Below are 27,841 nucleotides of genomic sequence, written 5' to 3'. Positions count from 1 at the left end.
TGATCTCTGTGCAGTGTTGTCTCAAGATTGTTTAATTAAGAACATTTAGAAGTTTAACGAGGTATAAGTTAGCCTGGTCGCAGACATCTGAATCACTATGCACATCTCCAATTCCCTCCATTTGAAGCAGTAACAAAATAAGGTCTACAGTACACAGCAGAATTACATTTTCTATCAATAGTCAAACTTAGTTAACTGTCCAGTATTTTAAATGAACAACTAGAGTGAAAAATAAATATTACTTTGTGTACAGAAATGCATGTTTTCCTCTATTTCTTTGTCTGGTAAGTTCAGGTACAGCTCTAACTGCACTGCTGTACTCCACATGTGTAATGTGACTTAATCAACTCCACAAAATTTATTATTGTAGAAAACATTCCACCATCCTTTGTATTTACATAGGCAGACAATGCATCTGATTGTAAGGAGAAGTCTTCTGAACTTGGTGATGGAAGTTTAACAACCACGTTTCTCACAGCTGGCTGAAAAACAAACATTATCTGTCACAAAAGGCATTTTCAGATTTGCTACTAAAGTATGTGACAACAATAACTGCAAGCATTAACTGCTAATGCCTCTTTTATGAGTTAATCAGTCTGTGGATTAATGTCAGAGGCTTTCATTCCATGTCCTCCTCTAATGGTTGGGTCTTCACTTCAACAACTTTTGGAGGGATGTATGAGCCCATGCCTGCTGCTCTCTCTGCCTCTTCCTGGGTGTAGGGCTCTTCTCTGAGCTGTTTCAGTCTGGATGGGGAAAAAAGGAGGTAAGCCATGAAACTTACATGGATAGGATTACGAGCTGTAAGTCCAAATATGTGACTGTAGAGTGGTCCGCTTACCGTTTTTTATGCACTTTAGTTTTGAAGTGCTCTTTCAAGGATCTCATATCCACAAAATATCTCCTGCAAAACAAGAAGAGCCATCACATTAAAATAAAATCTATATTTCTTAAAAATTTAACAGATGAACAGCTCACAGCATAAGAGAGTATAAGAAGAGGGCATTTCATTTTAAGGAAGCCATGAGGATCTGGAACCCTGGATTAGGACTGAAATTTGCTCGAATCATTCATCATTGGGTACGCCACCCTTTTCCAGCTGAGACCTGTGGCCTCAGACTTGGACAATACAGAATATTTCTCCATTCCAGCTTTTCATATGGGAAGATTTACTTCTTTTCCTACCCCAATGGGAAAAGTTCGGCAGAACTTAAGGTGAAATATTAAATATCTTACTAAAGGAAATACTGATGAAGACTAAGAGTTTAGTAAGCAGCATATATATCAAGCAAAGTCAGTTAACAGATGGACTGTTACAGTAAACAGAGAAATACCTACGCGCAGTGTAAGCAGTAGTGTTGTGCACATCCGGTTACATCGTAGTCAACCTCCTGATGCAGCAGTTTAGCAGCTGTGTCAGGCTTCATGTCTGAGTGGATCTGATCCAGGTCTTTGGTCCTGCGCTTTGTCTTCCAGGTCTTTGCAATGTTCTTCTTCTTGCCATTGTTGTGGTTTCGGGTTTGTTTGGACTTCCCCATGATAACCAGTTGGTACTGTGTGAAACAAAAGGGTTTTAAACACCCAAAATGAACGCAGACACGTCACAGACTTGTGTCAACATTAAAATCTTTCGATTGTTTCACTGATACTTCCCAGTTAATATTCTTAGAATCTATTTACAAATACCGATCAAAAATATGCGTTCAACGTCTAATCAATCGTTACTGCAGCCGATCTACATCTAATAAGCCGTCGCAGATGTTATTTTCAGACTTTGCTTACCTTCCACACGTGTGACCGAGAGAAGTGAAATCTATTTCCGGGTCAATGGAGTAGAACGATACTACGCAGTCACCTCCAGAGGGCGCGAAACTCCCGGTCTCTAACAGTGGGGCGATAATAAAAACACCTTAACTATTTTAATTTAAACGCTAACAAAATTATATTTAATCGTAATTCACTTCAGATTAACATTTATTTTCCTAGAATATCGGATTTTTACTAATAGCGCTAGCTGAGCACTTATTTGGCATGCAGTTTTAGCGAAAAATTGCCACCGAAGTTGAATAAAGTTGAATAATATTTGATCAACCAATTATTACGATTTTTTTTTTTGGGGGGGGGGGGGGGGGGGGGGTACAGTGCAGTTGATTTTTTTCTGGTCTGATAAACTGTCAGGTGTGTTATGCTCTATGTCACGCTACCTTTTGGTGCTTTGCGTAACTATCAGTGTCAGTGTACCACCCGAGAAAAACTGTAATAAAGGTTATTATTTTCAGGCTGAAAAAAATAGAATAGAAAGAGATGGATGTAAGAAAAAGCACACAGAGCTAAAATCAAGCAGAATAACTGAATTACTGTTCGCATAAATTTAGAGAGCAAAGTTTATATTGGATAGAAAATAAAGTATATCGATATTGCGGTTAAAAAGGAATAGCAACAACGGCCTGAATATAACAGTACAAGCCCACTTTGTATTTCTGCTCTTACCACCCCCTCTACTTACTTTTCAGGTGATCTTGGTGTCAGTTCAGCTGATGTATTTAAATATTCCGACAGCATTGAATGGGGTCGTCAGACTGCACTGCATACGCGCTGTGGTGGAGAGTGAAGATGGCGGAGAATAATGTCGAACCAGAGCACGAATGGAGCGACTGGGCCCTGGACACGGCCGAAGATACCCTAGTTGCAATGGAAAACCTGCTGGCCACACTGAGAGCTTTCGAGGACGTCCTCAGGCAACAAGAAATCTCCGTAGCGTCTTCCACGGAGTACTGCGATAACTTCTGTCAGGTAATGTGTACATGCAGCATCGAAGCTACAATTAGCCTATCGTTAGCTCACCGAGGACTGTTTTTTTCCCTCTCGCATCCCGCAAGCAGAATTACCAGCAACGATTGCTGGCCTGTTAGCTAACTGGCCAAGTTTAGGTTAGGATTACACCCAATTGCAGTACGTTTATTTTTGCGCATATTTGCATATGCTTTTGTGTTTTTTGTCATTATTATTATTATTATTTTTACACCCAAACAACTCACGGCCGTTGGACTTATTTGCAGCTCAGTGATTTGTTGCTCAATTTGCAGGTTCGAGTCGCCTTACATTCAAAGATCAAAGGTCTTTTAGCTTTGCTTTATTTGGGAAGTGATTATGGTGGCAACGAAGAAAATGTAATACAGATGTTTGTATGAATTTATTGACACAGTTTGCAGATCATGTATTACTGCATGCCTGTGGGGCGGGGCAGCGTCGAGATATGTTTATCATAATATTTTTGTTGTTGGGGGGCGTTTAGCTACTAAGGAGTGTTGCATTTTGACCACTTTCAAGAAAATAAGCTTTTCCTGTGCTCTTGAAATGTGACAGTTTCTAAACCTGCGCATCTGTCAGTTACGACAATGGAGATTTTTAGTCTCCCTTAAAGAAATCTTAGATTGGAGTCCAGTTAAAACACAAATCTAGTCATCATGGTAGGGAAATTACTGTGGCTTCCGCTTTCTAAAGGATCTGATTTAACTAAAAACTAGGTATCACTTTCATTTTTGCTGCTTAAGGGACTCTGCAAGTTTTTCAACCATTAGAGAGCTTCCCTTGAAACCTGTTCAGCAGCCTTTGAGAATGGTATAGCAGGAGTAATTCATTAGCTAGTTCACCCTGACAGGTCTTCTTTAATTAGGCTGCTTTTGAATATTTCTCAATGATTTCAACAGCTCTAACTTCCCCCTTATAAGTAAGTTGAAAGATTGTATGCGTTCCCATGTTTGGTGTTGGTAACTGTGTAAAATGACACTTGATTTAACACTAAAACTCAATTTCAGTACAGTTTTAACTTCAATCTTCCAGGTTTTCGTAAAACAAAGGCAAAAAGATCTGTGTGACTCCCAATTCCAGTCGGAAATCTCAGGGATGTAATTAGTACACTGATGTAGGTCTTTAGGGCCTAGACTTTATTCCTACCTTCCTTTGAGAGGGTACTGTATATTTAGACAGAGGGGAATTAATTTAGTGCCTCTGTGGGCACGAGAACCACCTAGAAAAGTTCCTTCTATCTGGCAAATGAGACTCCTGGGATGCTGATAGCGCTATGATTTTAATGTGTATACCCACCAACTACAAGCAGGTGACAGATGGGTGTAGATGTTGACTTCTCTGTTCCTGAAGGACAGCTGATCGCTGAGTATTTGCGCGAAACGAGACCTTCCTCCCTGTTAACAGTAAATGTTGAGTTATATAAAACACCTGTTTCTTGTAGGTAATATTAATTTAATTAATTGAATTTGATTCTGTTTTAAATTGTGTGAAATTATACCAGGTTGAATCATCCCAAGAACTCAAATTTAATGGTCATATACAGTATGAGATCATTATGTATGTGTGATGATCATGTACTGTATGAAGTCTTCCTTCCTTTTTTTGTTTTAAAGCAACAGTTAAGTCCCCTCAGGCCCAATCTGGAGCACAGCAGGCACACACCAGACAGTGTGTCAGCTGGGATCAATCAGGTATAGACAGGCATCTCCCTAAGGTGAAAACCTTTGCTCATCCATGGCAAATGCTTCCTCTTCTGGTTGTAGTTTTTGAACATTGCTACTACATATTTCTACTCTACTTTCAAATCTGCTTCATCAACAATTTTTTTTCAGTTTCTGATGCCTTTGTGTGTCTTTGCAGGCACTGATGCACTATGCTGGAAGCAGGAATTCCATGGAACATGGGCTGCCTCTTCTGGAGGTCTACTGTCTGTCCATAAACTGCTTTGCTTCAGCTCGATCCCACCTCACGGCAGAGTCCGACAGAGTGGCCCTCGTTTTGAAGCGGCTAGCTTTGTGAGTACTGTAAAATATACTGAATTATGAGAGATAAGCAATTGATTATCTCATGAGAATGTGTGCGAGGTGTCATAGGTGTCAAAGTAGTTTGAATGTCTGGTTTATGCATGGGAGCAATTTGAAATCATTTCAATATAACTTGTATAGACAAAGGCTATACGTATTGTGTGCATGTGTAATAGTCATATGACAACAAATGTCATGTCAGGTATATCAAACTCAGTTATTATGCTTTGAAACAAAAGGAATACCAACATGTTTTTTTACTAGTGTAACTTAATGTTTTTGGATACACAGCCTTTTTTTTTTTTTTTTTTTTTTTAATTTTAACATTACAAAAATCGCCTCGTTTCGCGCCGACAGAAATGCAGCTCTGTGCGGTAAGACTCGCGGTGGCGGCTTGTGTGTTTACATCAACGAGAAATGGTGCAAGAACTCTGTGCTAGTCTCTAGTTATTGCTCATCGCTGGTGGAGTTTGTGACTGTTAGATGCAGACCTTTTTACTTACCACGGGAATTCACCACTGTTTTCATTATCGGAGTGTACATTCCACCTAGCGCTAATGCTAAGGAAGCGCTATGGGAATTGTATACAAAGATCAGTGAACTGCAAAATACACACCCGGATGGACTGTTTATTGTTGCTGGGGACTTCAACCATGCAAATCTCAAGTCAGTGCTTCCTAGATTCCATCAGTATGTGGACTTTGCAACGAGGGGAGAAAACACGCTGGATCTTGTTTACACAAACATCCCCGGCGCATATCGGGCAGAGCCCCGCCCCCACCTCGGCTACTCAGACCACATCTCTGTTATGCTAATTCCAGCATACAGACCACTCGTCAGGCGATCAAAACCGGTTCTGAAGCAGGTGAAAACCTGGCCAGCAGGAGCCATCTCTGCTCTTCAGGACTGTTTTGAGAGCACTGACTGGAACATGTTTAGAGAGGCTGCAACTTACGGCGACTTCACTGACTTGGAGGAGTACACATCATCAGTGTCCAGCTATATCAACAAGTGCACCGATGACGTCACTGTCTCCAAGATCATCATCTCACGACCCAACCAGAAACCGTGGATTACTGCGGAAGTGCGTGCACTTCTAAGGACCCGAGACTCTGCCTTCAAAGAGGGAGATAAGATGGCGCTTAGAAGAGCGAGGGCTGAACTTTCTCGGGCCATCAGAGAAGCGAAGCGCGCACACGCCCAGAGAATCCACAACCACTTTAAGGACAGCGGCGACACACGACGCATGTGGCAGGGCTTACAAGCCATCGCTAACTACAGGACGACACCACCTGCCTGTGACAGTGACGGCTCCCTCCCAGATGTGCTTAACAACTTCTATGCTCGGTTCGACAGGCAGAACGACGTGGCGGCGAGGAAGACCACCCCTCCTCCGAACGACCAGGTCCTGTGTCTCACTACAGCTGAGGTGAGGAAAACTCTACGCAGAGTCAATCCACGTAAAGCTGCTGGACCAGACAACATCCCAGGCAGAGTGCTCAGAGAATGTGCTGATCAGCTGGCAAATGTTCTCACCGACATCTTCAACATCTCTCTGAGCAGTGCCGTTGTCCCCACGTGCTTCAAGGCCACCACCATCGTCCCCGTGCCCAAGAAGTCTTCTGTGTCCTGTCTCAATGACTACCGCCCTATCGCACTTACACCCACCATCATGAAGTGCTTCGAACGGCTCGTCATGAGACACATCAAGACCCTGCTGCCCCCCTCACTGGACCCAATGCAATTTGCATACCGCCATAACCGCTCAACGGACGACGCCATCTCCACTGCACTCCATCTTGCCCTGACACACTTGGACAAGAAGGACTCACACGTCCGAATGCTGTACATAGATTTCAGCTCAGCATTTAACACGATCATCCCCCAACAACTGATCGGAAAGCTGAGCCTGTTAGGCCTGAACACCTCCCTCTGCAACTGGATCCTGGACTTTCTGACCGGAAGGCCTCAGTCAGTACGGATCGGGAACTGCACCTCCAGCACCACCACACTGAGCACTGGGGCCCCACAAGGCTGTGTGCTCAGTCCTCTGCTGTTCACACTGCTGACTCATGACTGTGTAGCAACACACAGTTCAAATCACATCATTAAATTCGCTGATGACACGACCGTGGTGGGTCTCATTAGCAAGAACGACGAGTCAGCGTACAGAGAGGAAGTGCAGAGACTAACGGACTGGTGTAAGGACAACAACCTGTCTCTGAATGTTGACAAGACAAAAGAGATGGTTGTTGACTTTAGGAGGACACGAGGCGACCACTCACCGCTGAGCATCAACGGCTCCTCTGTGGAGATCGTTGACAGCACCAAATTCCTGGGTGTACACCTGGAGAAGGACCTCGGCTGGTCCCTCAACACCAGCTCCCTGCACAAGAAAGCCCAACAGCGTCTCTTCTTTCTGAGAAGACTGAGAAAGGCCCGGCTTCCACCACCGATCCTGACCACCTTCTATAGAGGAACTATTGAGAGCATCCTGAGCGGCTGCATCACTGTCTGGTTTGGGAGCTGTGCCATATCAGACCGCAAGACCCCTACAGCGGATAGTGGGAACAGCAGAGAAGATCATCGGGGTCTCTCTACCCTCTATTGAGGACATCTACACCACACGCTGCATTCGCAAAGCCACCAGCATTGTGGCTGATCGGACACACCCCTCTCACACACTCTTTACACTCCTGCCATCTGGAAAAAGGTACCGATGCATTCGGGCATGCACATCCAGACTGTGCAACAGCTTTTTTCCACAAGCCATCCGTCTCCTCAGCAAAAAGGGACTGACTGATAAACACGCACACACACACATACACTAACATTATCACTCAGCTTAACTCAAATACCTCAAAATATTGAGACTGGACTGACTAACCAACACAAAGCGCAAACACACTGACCTACACCACCAAACCATCGCACACACCAACCTGTAAATGCTCTTTTGCACAATATTATTACTAGATATATTATATATTATTTTTTTTTTTTGCACTAACTTGTCTTGTAGCACCTTGGTTCCTGGAGGAACGTTGTTTCGCCTCACTGTGTATTTTTAAACTGTATATGGTTGAAGTGACAATAAAGTTGAACTTGGAACTTGGAATCAACATTCTTGGTAGTGTGTCATACAGGCTCTGAGTGTGCACTGCAAAAGGAAGTGAAAGCACCAAACAGAAAAGAAATGCAGTAGACTAGAGAAGTGACTGAGTCTGATACAAACACCTCCTGCAGGATCAGATTGGGTTATTTTGCATGCGTTCTGTGGGGGTGGGCCACCTGAGACCTGTTCACAGTAACATCCCCCCCTTGTGCCTCATTCCCCACAGCGAGAGGGATGGGGCAGGTGGGCCTGTCCTCTCTCTGTCTACTAGTTTCCAGTGAATAGCTCTTCTGAGAGTTTGTGTCTTCAGCCTTCATCTTCTCTGGTTAGACAGGAAGCCTGTTTACTACAGTTCTATTGCAGGGCTCCATCTTTTACCACTTGCAAACGGCTTTACCTGCAGCACCACCGAGAGAGCAGTTTTACACGAACAATATCCTCACTCCTGATCAGAGAAGCAATAATACCAATTCCTCAATCAGCAGGCAAATCATTTGGTCAAAACATATTTTATATTAATAAAATTCAAGAAAGGATTGTTTTACACAGATTATAAAAACACATTTTCCTTTATTTTTTATATTGTTTTCTCTACAGCTGCACTCCCCTCAGCTTCTTCAATTATTTACAAAGTCCTTAATAGCCTGCTCACTCAACTTTGTCTAATGTAGCTCAAATTCAAGCATTTTCTGTAAACTCAAGTCATTACACCTATACAGCAGGCTTGTGCTGTCTGAAAATGAGATCAAGCGTTGACAATTAAAGACACCAACGCTGATTGTTTCTTTCCTAAGTGGTAATAACTATTAACCAGTGGGAGTGAGTCTAGTCTCCCTCTTTTCCATCTGCCAATCCTCACAAGTACACTTTGCAATCTGACTAAATGCTTTATTCGTGTTCTCCATATGCCTGCCGCTATTCCGAGGCACTGATGATCCTGGCGCTTTTTTCCGTTCAGCCTTCTTAACATGTCTTTTTCTGTTGGGTTCAGTTTTATTTTTTGTTTCAGTTTCGCTTCCTTTTTTTTCTTTCTTTGCTTTGCTTAATAAATTCAAAGCAGAACATGGAGTTGGGGAGAATGTACAAATGAAATATTCCAGATACGTCATTGGTCTAAGAACATTAAACAAATGTTTTTGCAGTATGTATATCAATGACTGTGTGCGTGTGTTTTTTTTTTTTTTTTGTTTTTTTTTTGTTTTTTTTTTCCCCCATATTTGAATGGGTAACGAAACACCAATAAAGCACTCGTCCTGTAGAGTGAGCAAAGCTTTTATATGCATACAGGAGTCCAGAAAGAGACATAGTATAATAGGTGGCTTTCCTAATATGAAAGACTTTTAGCTTTCTCACAACAGTCAGAGTACAAACAAGAAACTAAATATTATGGAAATCCTCCAACCGATTTGGTGCAATTGCAGCCTGCCTCTGCCCAGGGCATAAAAGTACATTTATACGTTGAAAATGGGAAAACATTGCTGAAATATAGAGGGTAAATTGCCAACACAGGAAATAAGTGGTTTTGTAAATTGATGTAAATGTCACAGCTATGGTTTAAATCTGAGGTATGCAGTGATACTAAGTGTAAAACGTAAGCAGTGGTAACTGTAATAATAACCTCAGCTAATTTTGTTCTTCATTTTGTGCACAGTTATATGCATGCTGTGCTTCCTGGTACTAACTGATGATGATTATTATTATTATTATTTTTTTTTAAAGGCTATAGCATTATTGGTTTTGTCATTTAAAAATATTAGTTTAAGTAACTGTCATTTGCAAACCAAAACAAAAAGAAATCAAAGCTCACACTGACTGGGATTGAGTGGCTGTTGTTTGGGATTAGATGTGCTTCAAGACGTCCTTGAAGGGGCATTAAAGGTCTCGTACTACAAATGAGTTATCTAAGATATTTTGTGACTTTCTCAACATGAGCTGAACTAGGTCAGAGATTTGTGCCTTTGTGTTCATTGCTAGGACCAGTCATACGTCTTCAGCCAGGAAAGGTTTAGAGGCATGATGCGATCAAAGGTGTAGGGAGTTGTCTCATTACATGTGCACTGAAAATCCACTGTTATCCTGAATAAACTGTATTAGTCATGTGAACGGTATGTTAAACTTCTTCAGCATGCTGATTTGTTTTTAGGTTTAAAAACACTGTTTGAATGCACATTTTGTTAACCTGTTTTTGCTGCAGTTTGCAACATGTGGCCGCTTGCTTGTACACAAACTACACAACAATTTGCAATGCTAGGTTAGTGATGAAGAAAAGCATACATTTCTGGTTAGGAGGGATGCACATACTTGTAAACATGGAATGCTGTTGTTGTTTTGTTTTTTGGGAGTTTTTTTTTTCTTTTCTTGAGGTAGCTAAAAGAATCTGTGGGCAGTCACAGACTGCCAGTCTACATGTAGAGGGTGTGCTTTGTCAGATGGAGTGGGCTACTCTTGCTTATGTTGTTGTTGGTCTGTTAGCCAGCCATGGAGAAGAGCCAAGTTATAACATACAAAGACCTTAAGTGAAATCAGCCCACTTATTAACTGACACGTAAAGCGCAGTTATGGTGGTTAAAACCAATATGCTATCTGAACAGAAACTCGTATGTGAATGGACACATTTGTATAACCATTATTTGGTAATTAGACAATTTGTGTGCAAATATCTTTACACAAGCCTACAGAATGGTGCTTGAAGAATTAAAAAAAGCTGTGGACGTACGGTCAAACGAGTTGGCCACTGCTGAAAATGTTTTGATGCAACGAAACAAAATAATTGAAGCACCTTCACTTTTCAATATTTGTGTACTATGCAGTTATTGTCACTGACGTCATAGCGAGAAGATTTTGTATCTGGTCAGCTGCAGTGTTTCAGTGTGTTTGCATGTTCTCCATAGGTCCGTGTGGGTTCTCTCTGGATGCTCCAGCTTCCCACCACAATTGTAGTTGTCTGTGGATGTGGGTATAAATGGTTGCCTCTCTCTTTTTGCCAGCAACCGGCTGTCTGTTGAAGGCGCACCCCACTCTAATGTCAGCGGTAATAGGCTTCAGGGGATCCTTGTTGGACAAGGATCCCCTGAAGCCTAAGTTCAAAGCTTGAACTTGAGATGATTATTCATGCTTTTATTTCCTCTCGTTTAGACTACTCTAACGGCCTTTTTACTTGTTTTAACAAATCAGCCTTAAATTGTCTTCAGACTGTGCAGAATGCTGCAGCACGTCTCTTAACGGGCACCAAGAGAAGATCGCATATCACTCCAGTCTTGGCCTCCCTTCACTGGTTGCCTGTAAATTTTAGGTTTCATTTTAAAATTTTAGTTCTAACCTTTAGGGCCCTACATGGTCAGGCTCCTCAATATTTATCTGACCTGCTGAAACCACATGCATCTTCTCGGGCTTTAAGGTCATTAGATCAGAGACTGCTGGTGGTACCGCGCACTCGTTTTAAAACTCGTGGTGATCGGGCCTTTCAGACTGTGGTACCACGGTTGTGGAATTCTCTCCCACTGTCTCTTCGCTGCACGGACTCCATTGATTCTTTTAAGAAACAGCTGAAGACATTTTTATTTAGAAAAGCATTTGATTAATTTCTTATGCTGTTTTTATAGTTTTATTGTTTTACATTGTTTTATTTACTGTTATATTGTTTTTATATTCCCATTTCCTGTGTTGTAAAGCACTTTGTGATTTTTATCTGTGAAAACCGCTATATAAATAAATTTTACTTACTTACTTACTTATAAGGATATTAATTGGCATGCACTCAGATCCATGTGTACAGGAATATTAGTGAATATTAATATTGAATTATTAGGAACACTGCCTTGTAGGGGGGCGGCCATGGTGGCTTGAAGGTTGGATCATACTCTGCACACTCTTCATACTGTCGTTGGCTGTTCTGTTTTGCACTGTTTTATTATAGTGTCATAAAACACCTCCTTGTTTTTACTACAGGAGCTGTTTTGAACTGTTGCTGTCAGTGCCTGAGAATGAAATCCCATATGAAGCCTGGGTTCAGTTCCACCACTCTGTTCAGGTACAGGACCTTCAAAGCATTGTTTGCTGATGGGTGACTGCATAGAGAAAAGTAAATTTGTGTGTGTCTGTGAAGGGGGGGGTCAAGTTGAGTCTTTGGGCGTTTTCTGTAAAAGCCCTCCTAAAAGTAAACCCAAAGACGAGCTGTTTCAAATTGGTGTGGACAGCATTGTTTTGTTTTTATTTACCCCGTGGTGAGTCTAAAACATCTGTCTTTATAACCTCTCACTCTTCACAGGTTGTCAAATCTGTACTTCAATATGAAACCAATCTAGGTGTGAATATCTTCAGTATCAGGCTTGAAATAGTTAGTTATTTTCTCAAAGGATTTAAAGATACAAGACTTAAAAAGAATAGTGTTTCAATTTTTCTTACATTCAGCAGTTTTGTTTCCAAAGGATGAAGTGAAGCGCTTCCGTCTCATGGGGTGGGTCGCATGGCTGTGGACTTGATTTCTTGTGGCAAATGTGCACTGAAGAGTTGGCAGAATACGTTGCTAAATTGATTCAATATGTTCAAGCTGAGCAAAACTGTGACATACTGAGAAGATTTATGGGAATGTAATAGCTCTGTAGCTGAAGTCTCATATAGGTTTTTAAGTACTCTTACTTTCTTTGATACTAGATTTTGGGCTGCGAAGTCACTATATTAAGTTTAGTTCACCCACATGCTGAATGACATTGATTGATTGATGACATTTCAAAAAGGAGAAAAAAAAGTCTTAATTTCTACAGACAGACTTGTCAGCAAAGAAAAAGTAATTCTAAACCAGGCTGTGCTGAGCTGTCACCTGTTTTCCTTTTTAGATGTGAACAGTGACAAACGTTTCGCTTGGTGTAGAGCAGATAATGAAATATCGCTTGTGCTGAATCACAAACTGTGACAGCCTTTTGAGTTGTTCATTTATCATTTTATCACACATCAACAGAGAGAAAGCAGCACTGCTGCCTCCATAAAGGGAACATAGCCCTTAATAATTATATTTTTTGTATTCATGAAAATGAATGTTTATAAAGATGCTGACCGAACAATGTTATTGTATTTAGCGTTACCATTTTTGTGTTGTGTGCAGATTGCCCATGATACCCTGCTACAGTATGGAAGCACAGACCTTCAAGCATTACTCCAAATCACAGGAGAGGGAGGGGCATGGAGCAACCCTGTCCTTACATCTCTCCTCACCGGGCAGCTGACTAACCCAGAAGAAGGTTAGGATCTAATCAACTAGGTTCTTTTTATTTGAAAACTATAGTTACTTAGAACTACGTTGGCTTTTTCTTTATTTGTGACTTGGATTTTGTTTGAATTCTGTCTTTAGTTAATGCATATATCAGCTTGGAGGGCGAGGGCTTCATGGAGATGCGGGTGAAACATCTGGAAAAGATGGGCGAGATTGCCAAAGCTGTGGTTTTGGCCAAAGCTTGCACTGAATGCAGCACCTTTTCTAATCAAGCCACGTTTCGTCAGACATATGTCTCCCTGCTTTGTCACCTGTTGCCCAACGAAGAGGCCATAATGGAGGTATTCCAGCAGTTTCTTTTTGTGAGCTGGGATTGGTTGCTTTGGTGACTTTTGGGTGTTTCAGTAAATTAATTAATGAGTTTCTACATTTATCATTTTCACCAAACCAACGTGAAGAGTATCAAAAATATAAGAAGCGTTCAGTGTGACACAGAATGTGTGCCAGGTGATCACGACTGATGGCCTCCCAAAGCTTTCAGAGGACAGACAAAAGCATCCATTCTTAGTATTCAGTCACACATACACAAGCAATCTGTAACTGATATTAGCTGATAAAGAAAAATGGGGCATATTTGCAAGTCAAATCTTTTTAGAATGAGTGTAAAAAATTTACCTATTCATAAGGGTTTTCTGCACTGACTCCAAAAATAGAGCTTCAAACCCACATGCAAATTGAGCTTTCAGTTTTCTGGCTTTCAGTTGGAGGACTCAGAAAATCCTCCAGCCGATAGAACATTTGGGTGCTTTGTGGCCTAGTTTCAGTTTGGCATTATATTGTATGCTGTAAAAGTGTTTTAGCCTGCTTCTTTGTACATAAATCTAACCCATGTGCACACAGAAGAACCTTAGCATAATAATTATTCTTTGTCAGTTACTATTGATAATTCCTGTACTAAGCAGTAGGGCTGGGCCATATTATACCGTTCACGGTAATACCGGTATAATGTTAGGCAACGATAGGAAAATGAAATATCGCGATAGAATGGGAGTAAAACGCGCATGCGCAGTGCCTTTGTTTTCATACGCACATGGCCGATTGTTGAGTGAAACAGATGAACCAGAATTGGTTTGTAAAAATGGTGCAACTTCCGTGATGTGGAACTGGTTTGGTGTTTGTCCGTCAGATACACAACAAAGCACATTTTTTTGCAGAACATGCAAGCGGCCGTTGTCATTGTCATATTTGTCGGACTAAGATGCTCTTAAATCTGGGAGTAATCTGGGTCCTAAACTCCGTATGCTTCAGGTCAAACAACACTGCAGCATCACTTAGAGTTAAAAACTGTCTAAATTCTTTCATCTTTAATAAAACGATCAGCATTGCTGCTTTACCAGGTGTAACTATAAAGTTTAACTTCCAGGCATCCATGAAAACAAAAGTTATTACATTTAACGGAGTTAGAAGTTAGCAGGAAGCTAGCGGAAGTTAGCTCGCTAGTTTCGCTAGTTACCTAAGCATGATATTGCATGTTCTGACTGAGAGATTTCTGAAAAAAATCAAACGTACAGCTCTGCTATCACTTCCAACATAAATGAAGACAGGAAACTAAACAGCAGTGACGTTTGTAGGGTTACTGAAGTTGGGCTAGCTGGTATATAATGATGTGCTACGTGATCGCTAGCGATACAGCTATGTTAGCATAACATAAACAGTGAAGCTGGAGGACGAACACTAACACTTTTCCACTTATAAAAGTTAACGTGAAGGTTCTTCATGGTTAGAGACAAATGCAATCGCATGGCAGGATGCTGTAAACGGACCAAACTTCAGTCAGGAGAACAACTGAGATAATCCATCCACAATACGAGGTTAGTCATTAATATACTGCAACAACATGGGAATAGAACAGCTGCCAGAGAATTCAACATTAATGAATCAATGGTACAGAAGTGGAGGAAGCAAGAAGAATGAGTTTAATAAAGTTTGATTTATCTGACTGCTTTGTTTCGCTTAATGTGCCTTATAATCCCGTGCACCTTATGGTCCGAAAAATGCGTACTGCACACTGCAGTTTAATGTTGCAAAGCACCTATTTTTAACTTCAGTGGATATTATATATGGTTATGCTCAGGATATGTCAGCCCATTTCTACTGGAAATGCCTTTTGGTTAAACTTTCAGCAAGGAATTTGCATTTGCACTGTTACATTTTTATAAAGCTTTAATGTACATAAAAACCAGCTTCTTGTTTAAGTGAAAATAAATGGAAGGTTGTCTTTTTGCGCTAGTAATGTTGTGGAGTTGTATTTTGTCTCGCATCAATTATATCGTCGGTTATATCGTTATCGCAAATTTTCAAATATATATCGTGATAAATATTTTTGGCCATATCGCCCTGCTCTACTAAGCAGTGTTTGGATTTGTTTTACATGCTGTCTCCTTTTATTCTTTTGATTACAGTGTCTCGCCAGTGTTTCAGATAAAAGTGCAGACTAGGTATAGGATTTGCATGATCAGAAAAGAAAGAAGTGTAATTTTATTACACACACAGAGTTGTCAGTATGTTGGGCATTTTTTTTTTTTTTTTTTATATTCATACAAAAGCCACACAGCTTTGAACTCGGGATAAAAAAAATGATACAAAAATAGTTTTGTTTAATCAAACGGCTCACATTTCCACACATAATGTCTAAGTGAGCGAAGAAAGAGGCTTTTATACTTTATAAATATAAAGCTGTGAAGAAAACTTGAGTCAGCGGTGCAGTGATATTTAGATCGAGTGTCCTATTGCATTTTCTGTGTGTGTGTGAGAGAGTGAAATGGAAAAATGGCCTTTTAAATAAATATAACATAATTTCTCTGCCATGAAGAGAGAACATTCATTATTATAATACAGTGAAGGAAAAAAAAGTTGTTGTTTTGTCAGGAGGAAGTTTTTAGTTTGCTCTCTTATACATTTTATAAATCAGACTAGTATGAGCTCCTCCTTGAATCGCTACCTTATCGTGGTGGAGGGGTTTGTGTGTCACAGGGATCCCAGGGGCTATGTTGTCTGGGGGCTTTTGCCCCCTGGTAGGGTCTCCCATGGCAAATTGGCCCTGGGTGAGGGACCAGACAAAGAGCGATTCATAAGACCCTTATGAAAAGGACACCGAGGGAACAGTTTACCCTGCCCGGGATAGGGTCACCGGGGCCTCGCCCTGAAGCCAGGCCCGGGGAGGGTGCCCGAGGGCGAGCGTCTGGTGGCCGGGCCTTAGTCCATGGGGCCCGGCCGGGCACAGCCCGAAGAGGAGACATGGGCCCATCCTCCCGCAGGCCCACCACCCGCAGGAGGCGCCATAGGGGTCGGGTGCATTGTGTGCCGGGTGGCGGCCAGGAGCAGAGGCCCTGGCGGACTGACCCCCGGCTGCCAAGACTGGCAATAGGGACATGGAATGTCACCTCTCTGGTGGGGAAGGAGCCTGAGTTAGTGCGTGAGGTTGAGAGGTACCGGCTAGATATAGTCGGGCTCACCTCTACACATGGCTTGGGCTCTGGAACCAGTCTCCTGGAGAGGGGCTGGACTCTGTCTCAGTCCGGAGTTGCCCCTGGTGAGAGGCGGCGGGCTGGGGTGGGTATCCTAATATCCCCTCGGCTTGCTGCCGGTACGTTGGGGTTTTTCCCGGTGGACGAGAGGGTTTGTTCCCTGCGCCTTAGGGTCGGGGAACGGGTCCTGACTGTCATCTGCGCTTATGCGCCGAGTGGCAGTTCAGAGTACCCAGCCTTCTTAGAGTCCCTGGGGGGGGGGGGGGGGGGGGTGCTGGAGGGTGCTCCACCTGGAGACTCTGTTGTCCTGCTGGGAGACTTCAATGCTCACGTGGGTAACGACAGCGAGACCTGGAGGGGTGTGATTGGGAGGAACGGCCTCCCTGATCTGAACCCGAGCGGTGCTCTGTTATTGGACTTCTGTGCTAATCACAGTTTGGCCATAACGAACACCCTGTTCGAACATAAGAGTGTCCATAAGTGCACGTGGCACCAGGACGCTCTAGGCCGTAGGTCGATGATCGATTTTGTAATCGTATCAGCAGATCTGCGACCATATGTTCTGGACACTCTGGTAAAGAGAGGGGCTGAGCTGTCAACTGATCACCACCTGGTGGTGAGTTGGATCAGGTGGCGGGGGAAGACGCTGGACAGACCTGGTGCACCTAAACGCGTAGTGAGGGTGTGCTGGGAACGTCTAGCAGAGGCCCCAGTCCGCGAGATCTTCAACGCACACCTCCGGCAGAGCTTCAACAGCATTCCGAGGGAGACTGGGGACATTGAGTCCGAATGGACCATGTTCAGCGTCTCCATTGCCGAAGCTGCTGCATTGAGCTGCGGCCGCAAGGTGGTTGGTGCCTGCCGTGGTGGTAATCCCTGAACCAATTGGTGGACACCAGAGGTGAAGGGAGCCACTAGGCTGAAGAAGGAGTCCTATCGGGCTTGGTTAGCCTGTGGGACTCCGGAGGCAGCCGACAGGTATCGACAGGCCAAGCGGAATGCGGCTCGGGCAGTGGCTGAAGCAAAAACTCGGGTGTGGGAGGAGTTCGGAGAGGCCATGGAAAAAGACTTTCGGACTTCCGCGAAGAGATTCTGGCAAACCGTCAGATGTCTCAGGAGGGGAAAGCGGTGCTCTACCTGCACTGTGTATAGTGCTGGCGGAGCGCTGCTGACGTCGACTGAGAAAATTGTCAGGCGGTGGAAGGAATACTTCGAGGACCTCCTTAATCCCACTGAGACGTCTTCCGAGGAGGAAGCAGAGTCTGGGGATGAGGGGAATGACCCGCCAATTTCCGGGGGCGAGGTCACTGAGGCAGTTAAACAACTCCTTGGTGGCAGAGCCCCTGGTGTTGATGAGGTCCGCCCCGAGTTCCTGAAGGCTCTGGACGTTGTAGGGCTGTCCTGGTTGACACGCCTCTGCAATGTTGCGTGGAGATCAGGGCAGTACCTGTGGACTGGCAGACCAGGGTGGTGGTCCCCATCTTTAAGAAAGGGGACCGGAGGGTGTGTTCCAACTACAGGGGGATCACACTCCTCAGCCTCCCTGGGAAAGTCTATGCCAGGGTGCTGGAAAGGAGAGTTCGTCCGTTAGTCGAACCTCGGATACAGGAGGAACAATGCGGTTTTCGTCCTGGTCGCGGAACACTGGACCAGCTCTTTATCCTCTCCAGGATACTTGAGGGTGCATGGGAGTTTGCCCAACCAGTCTACATGTGTTTTGTGGACTTGGAGAAGGCATTCGACCGTGTCCCTCGGGGTGTCCTGTGGGAGGTGTTGCGGGAATATGGGGTGTCTGGCCCGTAGCAATGGGCCATTCGATCCCTATACAACCGTTGCAAGAGCTTGGTTCGCATTGCCGGCAATAAGTCGGACTCGTTCCCGGTGGGTGATGGGCTTCGCCAGGGCTGCCCTTTGTCTCCGGTTCTGTTCATAATTTTTATGGACAGGATTTCTAGGCGCAGCCAAGTGGCGGAGGGCTTTCGCTTTGGTGGCCTCAGAATCTCATCTCTGATTTTTGCAGATGATGTGGTTCTGTTGGCTTCATCGGGTGAGGGCCTCCAGCTCGCACTGGAACGGTTCGCAGCCGAGTGTGAAGCAGCGGGAATGAGGATCAGCACCTCCAAATCTGAGGCCATGGTTCTCAGCCGGAAAAGGGTGGAGTGCCCACTCCGGGTCGGGGATGAGTTCCTGCCCCAAGTGGAGGAGTTCAAGTATCTCGGGGTCTTGTTCGCGAGTGATGGGAGAAGGGAGCCGGAGATCGACAGACGGATTGGGGCTGCAGCTGCAGTAATGCGGACGCTGCACCGGTCCGTCGTGGTGAAGAGGGAGCTGAGTGTAAAAGCGAAGCTCTCAATTTACCGGTCGATCTATGTCCCTACCCTCACCTATGGCCACGAGCTGTGGGTAGTGACCGAAAGAACGAGATCGCGGATACAAGCGGCAGAAATGAGCTTCCTCCGAAGGGTGGCTGGCCTCTCCCTTAGAGATAGGGTGAGAAGTTCGGCCATCCGGGAGGGGCTCAGAGTAGAGCAGCTGCTGCTCCACATCGAAAGGAGCCAGCTGAGGTGGTTCGGGCATCTGACAAGGATGCCCCCTGGGCGCCTCCTGGGTGAGGTGTTCCAGGCATGTCCCACCGGGAGGAGGCCCCGGGGCAGACCCAGGACACGCTGGAGAGATTATATCTCTCGGCTGGCCTGGGAACGCCTTGGTATTCCCCCGGATAAGCTGGAGGAGGTGGCTGGGGAGAGGGAGGTCTGGGCCTCTTTGCTTAGGCTGCTGCCCCCGCGACCCGGCCCCGGACAAAGCGGATGAAGATGGATGGATCGATGGACTAGTATGAGAATATTATCCAGATGTTGCATGTGCTTTATCTTCTTCTTTTTTTTTTTTTTTTTTTTTTTCTTTTTTTTTTTGCGCTCCTGCCTCTGTGGCTCAGTTACCCCGCTTTTTCTATATGCCTCCAAGGGCATGCTCACCCCATTAGAGTTTAAGACTATTTTCTGTCCTCATGGGGTCATGAAATTCCTCCAGAAACATTTAAACATTTTAAAATGTTGTACTGCAGCTACAACAGCACTACTTCTTCAAAGGTCTGCATCTTAGAAAACAGCAAATTTTGTATTAAATCATACTGGGAGAACATTTTATCACCATATTCTGGTGGTAGTATATGACTGACATAAAACTAAATATACAAAAAGATACACGTTTATCCATGGATGTTGATTTTTCTGGCATTTGTAACTTTTTGTTGAGTGACTGGAGATGTGTTGCCTCTTTTGTTGTTTGCTGAGCAGCCAACATTATGTTTCCTGTAGATATCGAGACTGGACTGCAAGGACGTACTTGAGATCACGTGTAATTTGGAGACAGAGGGGGAGGAGAATACAGCGTTCATCCTGTGCACAACTTTCTTGACACAGCAGCTACAGCAGCAGAGTCTTTACTGCTCCTGGTGAGTGGGCTCTCTTTAAAGACAAGTTTTCTCTTTTAATTTTCTTTTTTTTAGACTTGATGTAGGAATTTATTTAAAAGAAAGTGATTCTTTGGTAATTTTTGCATTCACAAACAACTATATGTGTAAACTTTTTCTTTTTTTTTTTTTTTTTAAATTAAAGGGAGTTGATTTTATTGTGGAGTAAGCTTCAGAGGAGGCTTGACCCCTCACCAGTGTCTCTTCTGGAACGATGCCTTCAGCTAGGTGCCATTGCCAAAACAGTCGACCATTTGCTTTACTTGGTCCGTGTGATTCAGACAGAGGTGAGTGTGAAAACCCGTGCTTTACACTTGTGATACTAAAAATGGAACAGGTTGTTTGTAGAGCTGGGCGATAGAACGATAACGATATGTATCGCGATATAACTTTTACTCGATAGAGAAATTAAACTATCGCGATAGACTTCGCCGCTCTTGTCCTCTTAAAAAAAAAAAAAAAAAAAGGTCAGCCAATCCAAATTAAGTAGCGCAGAGCCGAACCAATCACAGCCGCAGCGTCACGTCGCGTGACTTGTTACGTACAGCACAAGTGCCAAGCCGCACGTGTGTTTGTTTGGGAAGCAGCCAGCGGGTAATGGAGGAAATGAGTGTGCCGACTAGAAAAATCAACCGAGCGTGACCGAAGAGAAAACAGATGATGGTTCCAACGCCGGAGAGATTGTCGAACGGAAGAGCCATAGAAGTTCCGTAGTGTGAAGGTATTTCGGCTATTTCAAGTCTGACAAAAAATAGAGTAGCGTGCACTGTAAATTGTGCCGAAAGCAAGTCTGGAAATACAATAAACCGGTGCATGCGTCACACTGCGCCACGTTATTGTTTCGGTGAAATGAATTTCTACAATACTGTTACTGTTAATTCTACTCTCTGCAGTGTTTAAATGCTTACATATACACACAGTTACTGTCCCTCCACACATACGACTCGGTTCTGCTTCTATGCCCCAGCTTTGTTTACTTTTTCCCACCGAGGCTTCTAGACTTCTGATTGGCCAACATTTCTGCACGGTTAGGAATCTAGCGCCACCTGCTGCTTTGGCATGTTCATAGCAGCGGTTTCCTTCATTTCTGCCTTTATATGTGGACGGGATTATTTTTTAAAACGAAAACGGAAAATCTCCGTTTTCAAAAATACCCGTGTACGTGTGGACGTAGCCTCAGTCTCTGACTGGAAGCGCTAATTCGTCATTCGGCTTTTGTCAGACTAAAGTAACTGTTAAAACTGTTTGAAAAGCTAAGCTATACAACAAGGAGAGATTGAGAATTTCCTTTTAGTTCTCAGTTTATTTGATATTGACAAAAGTTAGTCAGTTTTGTCTGTTCTTCTGTAAAACAAACTAAGATTTATTTTTAGAATTAATATTTTGTTTCTAAGTGGAATTGACAATTTAGTAGTCTGTTTCGTTTGTTCTATTTTGAAACTTAAACGCTTTAGCGGCTGCCTTTTGTGTAGTTTGAAATATTTGCCTTTATTTATCTGAAAAAGTCTCATGTTCCTTAAGTACATCTACCCTGTTGAACTTATTATGGGAAATAAATATTTAAATAAAAACAAGCTGCTGATTATTTCACATTTTACTTGTGAGCAACGGCACATTTAAATCTTACAAATATAGTTATTTGGCTTATATCGTGATATATATCGTTATCGCCTGAAATGAAAAAAACATATCGTGATATGAAAAAATCTCATATCGCCCAGCTCTAGTTGTTTGGCATTATGGGGGCAGGCAGACTATATTTGCATTACTTCTTACTTGACTGGAGAGTGAAAACAAAGATGTATGAGACAGATTGGATGCCCTGCTCATTGATGCCCTGGCCCAGATCTGGGAGGACAAATTTTAGCCTAATGGACTAGCGTGCCTGTTATTTTTCACTTTGACTTTCAGGGTGTCTTTGAATTCAGCACTTTGTAGGTTTATCATTTTCAGTTTCATCAAATGATGTGGAATCCTTTTGTTCCTGACACAGTAACCAGTCCTTATCAGTGTAGATCAGTATGGATATGAGCCCCCTGCTGCCTTCATTGAAGTTGATGTATTTTCAAAGTGTTCCTTTAATTTAATTTTAATTTAATTTTTTAATTTTTTTAGCAGTGTATTTAGAGGCTTATGTAGCCAGTGTAACAGGGTATTTTTTTGTATTTCCCAGCACTCTATAATGGGAATATAACTCTTCATATCACTTTTTAGGCGGAGGAACCAGGGATACCTGCGTCGGTAGAGCTTTGCGTGAAAGCCCTTCAACTTCCAAAGCAGGATGACTCGGAATCGAAGATCTCTGTCTGTAAGACGGTGTCCTGCCTTCTTCCAGACGACCTTGAGGTTCTGCGTGCCTGCCAACTCACAGAGTTCCTGCTTGGCCCTGCTCAGGAAGCCTTCAGCTGTCTTGAGGAGCTCTACTTGCGCCCAGACCAAAAGTATGACCAGGACAGTGAGGTTATTCCCAACTCACTACGCTGTGAGTTGCTACTAGCACTGAAAGCTTACTGGCCTTTTGACCCCGAATTCTGGGACTGGAAAACTCTAAAATATCACTGCATCTCCCTTCTGGGGCTGAGGCCAGAGTCAGAAGGGGAAGAGGAAGAGGCCGTTGAGAAGGATAAACTTCATGAGCTGCAGGGAGTCACTGTTAAAGTAGAATCGGTGCACCAAAATGGGATAAATGGAGGTCTTGACAGTCATGAACAGCTAGATCAAAAACAGTCTATTAACCAAACAGACATCAAAGGTGATTCTGAGGCAAAAAAACAGAACTTCTGCTGTCACATTTGTAAAAGGTCTATCTCGGACACCCAAGTAATTCACCACTCAAAAAGACATGCAGAGGATAACAACCACCCCTGCCCTATTTGCTTGGAAAAGTTCGAGAGTCGGAAGAAACTCGTTCCTCACATTAAAAAACACATTGAGAGTGAAACACATCTTGTCAAAAATCATGCCAAGACTGAGGAAGTACAGAAAACGATAGAAGAAGATGACGACGTTGAACCGGGTGAGATCACCATCGATCCTTCTCTAATGCTGTATTACAAATCCACCCATGATCCAGATGTCTTGCAGCATATTGTGCAGCAAGCCAAAACAGGGACAGAGAAACATGTGGACAGCGACGAGCATGTAACTTTCGATTACATCGACCAACATTTCAAACTGCAGAACAGGGATGAGTATCCCTGTCCAGGAACTGGATGTACACGAACTTTTAAACATTCCAAGTACTTGTATGTCCACTTAAAGTCGGAGCACAAAGGTGATGAAAACGTGAAATATTTTCACCAGATGAGAGACAAGCGGGAAAAGTGCGTCTTCTGTAGACGTCATTTTGTCTCAGCTTACCATCATCGCAAACATATAAGAGTTCACTATGGTGATCAGCCTTACGCGTGTGTGGTTATAGGCTGTGGTGCGCAGTTTAATACTTCCAATGAACTTGTCACACACAAGCAAACCCATGGCTATCAGCTCAACTACCAGTGTCAGCTCAAAGGCTGTTATGTCACATACTCTGACTTGGGACAGATCTATCACCATGAAGCACAGCATTTCAGAGATGCGGCATTTACCTGCTCTAGTACTGACTGTAGAAAGTATTACTTGTCCAAAAAGGAATTTATAAAGCATCTGTCAACACACAACATCACTTTCTCTGAAGAGGACTTTGAGGCTCAAAGGAAGGCAAAGCGGAAACTTTTTAAGACTGTTACTGATGCAGCCATTCGCCTTACTAAGTCAGTTGAATCTGACACTGTAAATGGAGACGTCCTGAATGCTTCGTCAGTGAGTTGCTCCTCCTCCTTGCAGGAATCTGACGTCAAAGAGCCCAAAGCAACAATGACTTTGGTGGCTGTGTGTTTTGATGGAAGTAAATTCACTTGTGGCTTTGAGAAGTGTGGCATGACGTTTTCCAGAGCCAGAGATGTCCAGAGACATCTTAAATGTGCTCACCCAGAACATCTCAAACTGGAGAACAAAGAACACAAACATGACAATGAGCAGGGATCCAAGTCCAAATGGATAAAGTCTGAAAATCAACCGGAGAATGAAGAAAAGGGACAAAACGACCCAACTCCATTTCAACCTGTGGACACTTGCCAAGAAAAAAAAGCTTCCACTCATCCCAAAAGCAGTGAAACAAACTCTTTAAGCCTTCAAACAAAAAACGATGCTCTCAAAGAGATTCTCATCGGGCTCAGTAGACTGGACCTGAATTCCGACAGTTTGCCAAACGAACCCACTCAGTCCAGCGTGGACTCAAACACGTCTCAAATATCTCTTCATCAGGCAATTATGGCAAAGCCCCCTGTTGTCTTGCTTCAGAAGAGACCACATCTTTCAGAGGAAAAGGTTAAAGTCCTCACTCAACAAGCAACCACTGAGGAAGGTGGTAGTGAATCACTAGCCAGTGCTAAGCCCTATGTTTGTGAGATGAAAAGTTGTGGCTTTAGAACGGCTCAAAGTTACAGCTTACTGCGCCACTATAACACCAGACATGGCCGTACCATTGAACAGGCCAAAAGGTTGACTTCTTTGAAAACCACCTGTTTTAAGCCTTACGTGTGCCACCTTTGTTCCAAGAGCCACAGGGAAAAACACGTGTTGAGGGCCCATTATATTCAGTTCCATAACATGAGTGAGACTTGCGTAGATCAGATTAGTGTAACATCTGTACAGCATGAGGGAAACAAAGTGTCCAAATCTAAAAAAAAACTAACAGCGCCTTTGACAAACCACGGCCTAAAGGTAAAAAAGAAAGAGCTCCCCAAGTTGCAACACCAACAAGAGACCAAAAACTCAACAGCGATAAGTGAAAATGGAAAAGACTTTGATAATCACTCCCCATCTGAAGAGGAAGGGGAAGATGAGGCAAAGGGTAGAGAGGAAGATGAGCAGAGACAGGAAAGTGAGGATAAGACCACACAGCAAGTCAGAACGACAAGACGCTTGGTAGCCAAAAGTAATCTGTGCTATATACTTGATAAGTTCAGTAAACCTTTTCATTGTGTGGCAAAAAATTGCGATGCAGCTTTTTCCACCCAGGGAGGTCTTGTGCGCCACCTCCAGTTAGTACATCATTACAATCGCTCTCAGCTTTTGTTGGAAAAAGATATTGATGTGCACCACAGTCAAGAAGTGAGAAAAGAGCCTGCCAAAAAAAGGCCTCTCCCAAACTCAGATGAACCTCAACCCCAGTTCAAATGTCACTTTGCAAACTGCAATGCTTCCTACCACCTTAAAAGCAGCTTAGTGCGTCACACTCGTGATTACCACTCGCAACCACCTGAGCTATTAAGGTGCAAGTATGACGGCTGCACAAGAGTGTTCAGCCATGACGGTGCGCTTAAAAAGCACACTCTTTATAGTCACTGCGAGTTGTACGACTCGCTGGTGGTACGTCTGCAGAGCACTCACAAGAAGTCTATTACCGGGTGTCAAAAGAAGCTTATAGTCACACCAGAGAGTCCTCAGAAAGAGGAACCTGGTTCACCCACCGCACAGGCTGAGAGTCCAAAGCCTGAAGTGACAGCTACGTCAGAACAACTGGGTGATGAGGGTGCTGCGGAGAAAAAGGTCTCAGGAGAGAAAAAGCGAACGAAAAGAAATTGTTTCAGCAGTTACGTGTTTAGATCTCACGAAGAAGCACTACAGATGTGCCAGGATCGCTGCTTGCGAGTGGCCTACCCATGCATGGTTCAGGACTGCGATTCTGTCGTCACGTACATGCACAGCTTGAACCGTCACTACCTGAAGGTCCACCACATGCGCCGAGAAGATGTCTTTAAGAATGAAGATAAGCTTGTTTTTACTGCCGAGCAGCTCGAAGAACTCATTCAAAGGAAGTCCGCCAGACCGACTGTTGCAGGCACGTGCGTCCCTAATGGGGTTCTTAAAATGGAGTACCAAGCAGAGTCGGAAAGCGCAGGGGCACAGCCTGCACCCGTGAGTCTTCATTCCATCAAAGGGGACACGCAGGATGAGGACAATCATGATGCACTGAGCTTCCCTGGAGAAGAAGAGCAGGAGCTGCCACCTGTTGAGAGAAATGGTGTCCTCGTTGGTGCAGACGAGGTGCTATATGGTGAGCCGAGCACAGGCGGGCATGCTGAAGACGCTGCTGCAGGAACACCAAGCACTCAGAAACCAGAGGAGAGACTGAGCTTGGATAAAATCAAGCCTCTGCTCCGCCCGGTCACTGTTGATCTCTCACCACCATGTTCACTTCGTTTCACTACTGAAGAGGGCTTCCAAGATGGATCGGGCAACAAAGATGGTAGTAAAACATTAAATGGATCCGTAACGTTGTCCAGTCCTCCCGTTCGCCAGCCCCTGAAAAGGATGAACGAGCTGTCTGAACAGCCTTCAAACGTAAAAGACTCTCAGTCTCGTAGTGCTTCTCCACGGGCTTTTGACATTGCTGGCTATAAGCCTATGGGGTTTGAGTCTTCATTTCTTAAGTTCATACAAGAAACCGCTCCAAAAGACAAAAATACAGGATTAGCAAAACGGCGGGACACTTTCAGACGTAGTTGTTCTGTCAAAGAGAACAACCAGCTAGGAATCTCTCACACCCGCAGCAGACGCACTCATTCCCCACTGCTGAAGCCCCACTCTATGACTGGGGACTTCACGTCAGTCCAAAACTTGAAGTCCATCCTGGACAAAGCCCTGGCTGGGTGTGGGGACCTGGCAATTAAACAGCTTCAGTACCTCAGACCCGTGGTGGTCCTGGGCAGACCCGTGTGCACCACCGCCCTCCCTGACCTCTTCCCAACAGACACCAACAACAGCAAACTGCTTCTTGGAAGTTAGTTTAACCGAGCACCTTTTTAACATGGCTATGGTAAATGACTTTTTAGTTTCACAGCTGTGTATCAGTATTTTTATTTCTCCCAACCATGATGATGCTGTTATGTTTTTGCTATTTTTAAGTTGCCAAACTGAACAGTTGTAGTAATTAGCATAAAATTAAAAAACAAGCTTAAACACTGCACACTAGATCCAGCTGATTGTTTGGGTTTTTTAGACATCTGTAATGAAGCATTCAGATAACACCTATTATGTTAAATCCTGGTCACAAGTGTATATACTGTAGTTCTCTGAGATAAATGTACAGCTTTTCAGATTGTTGGAAATGGTCAGTAGCGAATTGCAAGGCCTTTTCACTTTTGTGAAAATGTGACTGAAAATATTTCCTTACTACAAAGTCCATGAAGGAATACGTTTGGTTATTTTTCACCTCAGTTTATAATAAGTCAGTGTTGGGTTGCAGTGGACAGGTGTTGGCCAACATGTATGTAACACTTTCTAATAAAATAAATGTGGAAATGAATTTACAGTCTTGACTCTCTGGATTGTTTATTAGTTTGTTAAATTTCCAAGTAAATTACTAATTTTCTTATTTCTTGGTAAATGTTATTGTCTTCCCTCAGATTAAAACTGTTAACTGAAAAAGTAAGCTTAGCGCTTTACATTATTTTATGGATCAGGCAAAGACGGACATCGTTTATAGTCCCAAACTCCTAAACTCCAAACAGTCCAGCGTTAGCTGTGCAACACTTCTTTGGGCTTAATTTTCAGTGAATTACAGTATTCGCTCATGAGAAGTATTCAGGAGGCCCTGCCGGAAGGTCTGTCAGAATCCAGTTTGCCTGGCACATGTGT

General features: G+C 43.6%; 2 protein-coding genes across 2 annotated transcripts; one reads left to right on the top strand and one right to left on the bottom strand.

The window, feature by feature from the left end:
• znf593 (zinc finger protein 593) lies at positions 1-1,882 on the bottom strand. Its single transcript, XM_080870478.1, has 4 exons — positions 1,783-1,882; positions 1,339-1,553; positions 842-904; positions 1-746 (listed from the first exon to the last, which is right to left on the bottom strand). The coding sequence occupies exons 2-4, from the start codon at positions 1,536-1,538 to the stop codon at positions 620-622; spliced, it is 390 nt and encodes a 129-aa protein (XP_080726604.1). The 5' UTR covers positions 1,539-1,553; positions 1,783-1,882; the 3' UTR covers positions 1-619.
• Positions 1,883-2,512: 630 nt separating this feature from the next.
• Positions 2,513-27,515, top strand: rlf (RLF zinc finger). Its single transcript, XM_080870472.1, has 8 exons — positions 2,513-2,793; positions 4,672-4,826; positions 11,899-11,980; positions 13,052-13,187; positions 13,298-13,500; positions 20,004-20,140; positions 20,304-20,445; positions 22,373-27,515. Exons 1-8 carry the CDS (start codon positions 2,566-2,568, stop codon positions 26,987-26,989), a joined length of 5,700 nt encoding a protein of 1,899 aa, XP_080726598.1. The 5' UTR covers positions 2,513-2,565; the 3' UTR covers positions 26,990-27,515.
• The last annotated feature ends 326 nt before the right edge of the window (positions 27,516-27,841 follow it).

This window comes from Rhamphochromis sp. 'chilingali' (assembly GCF_963969265.1).
Source record: "Rhamphochromis sp. 'chilingali' genome assembly, chromosome: 21".
In the NCBI taxonomy this organism is placed as follows: Eukaryota; Metazoa; Chordata; class Actinopteri; order Cichliformes; family Cichlidae; genus Rhamphochromis; species Rhamphochromis sp. 'chilingali'.
This window is presented reverse-complemented; position numbering and strand designations above follow the sequence as displayed.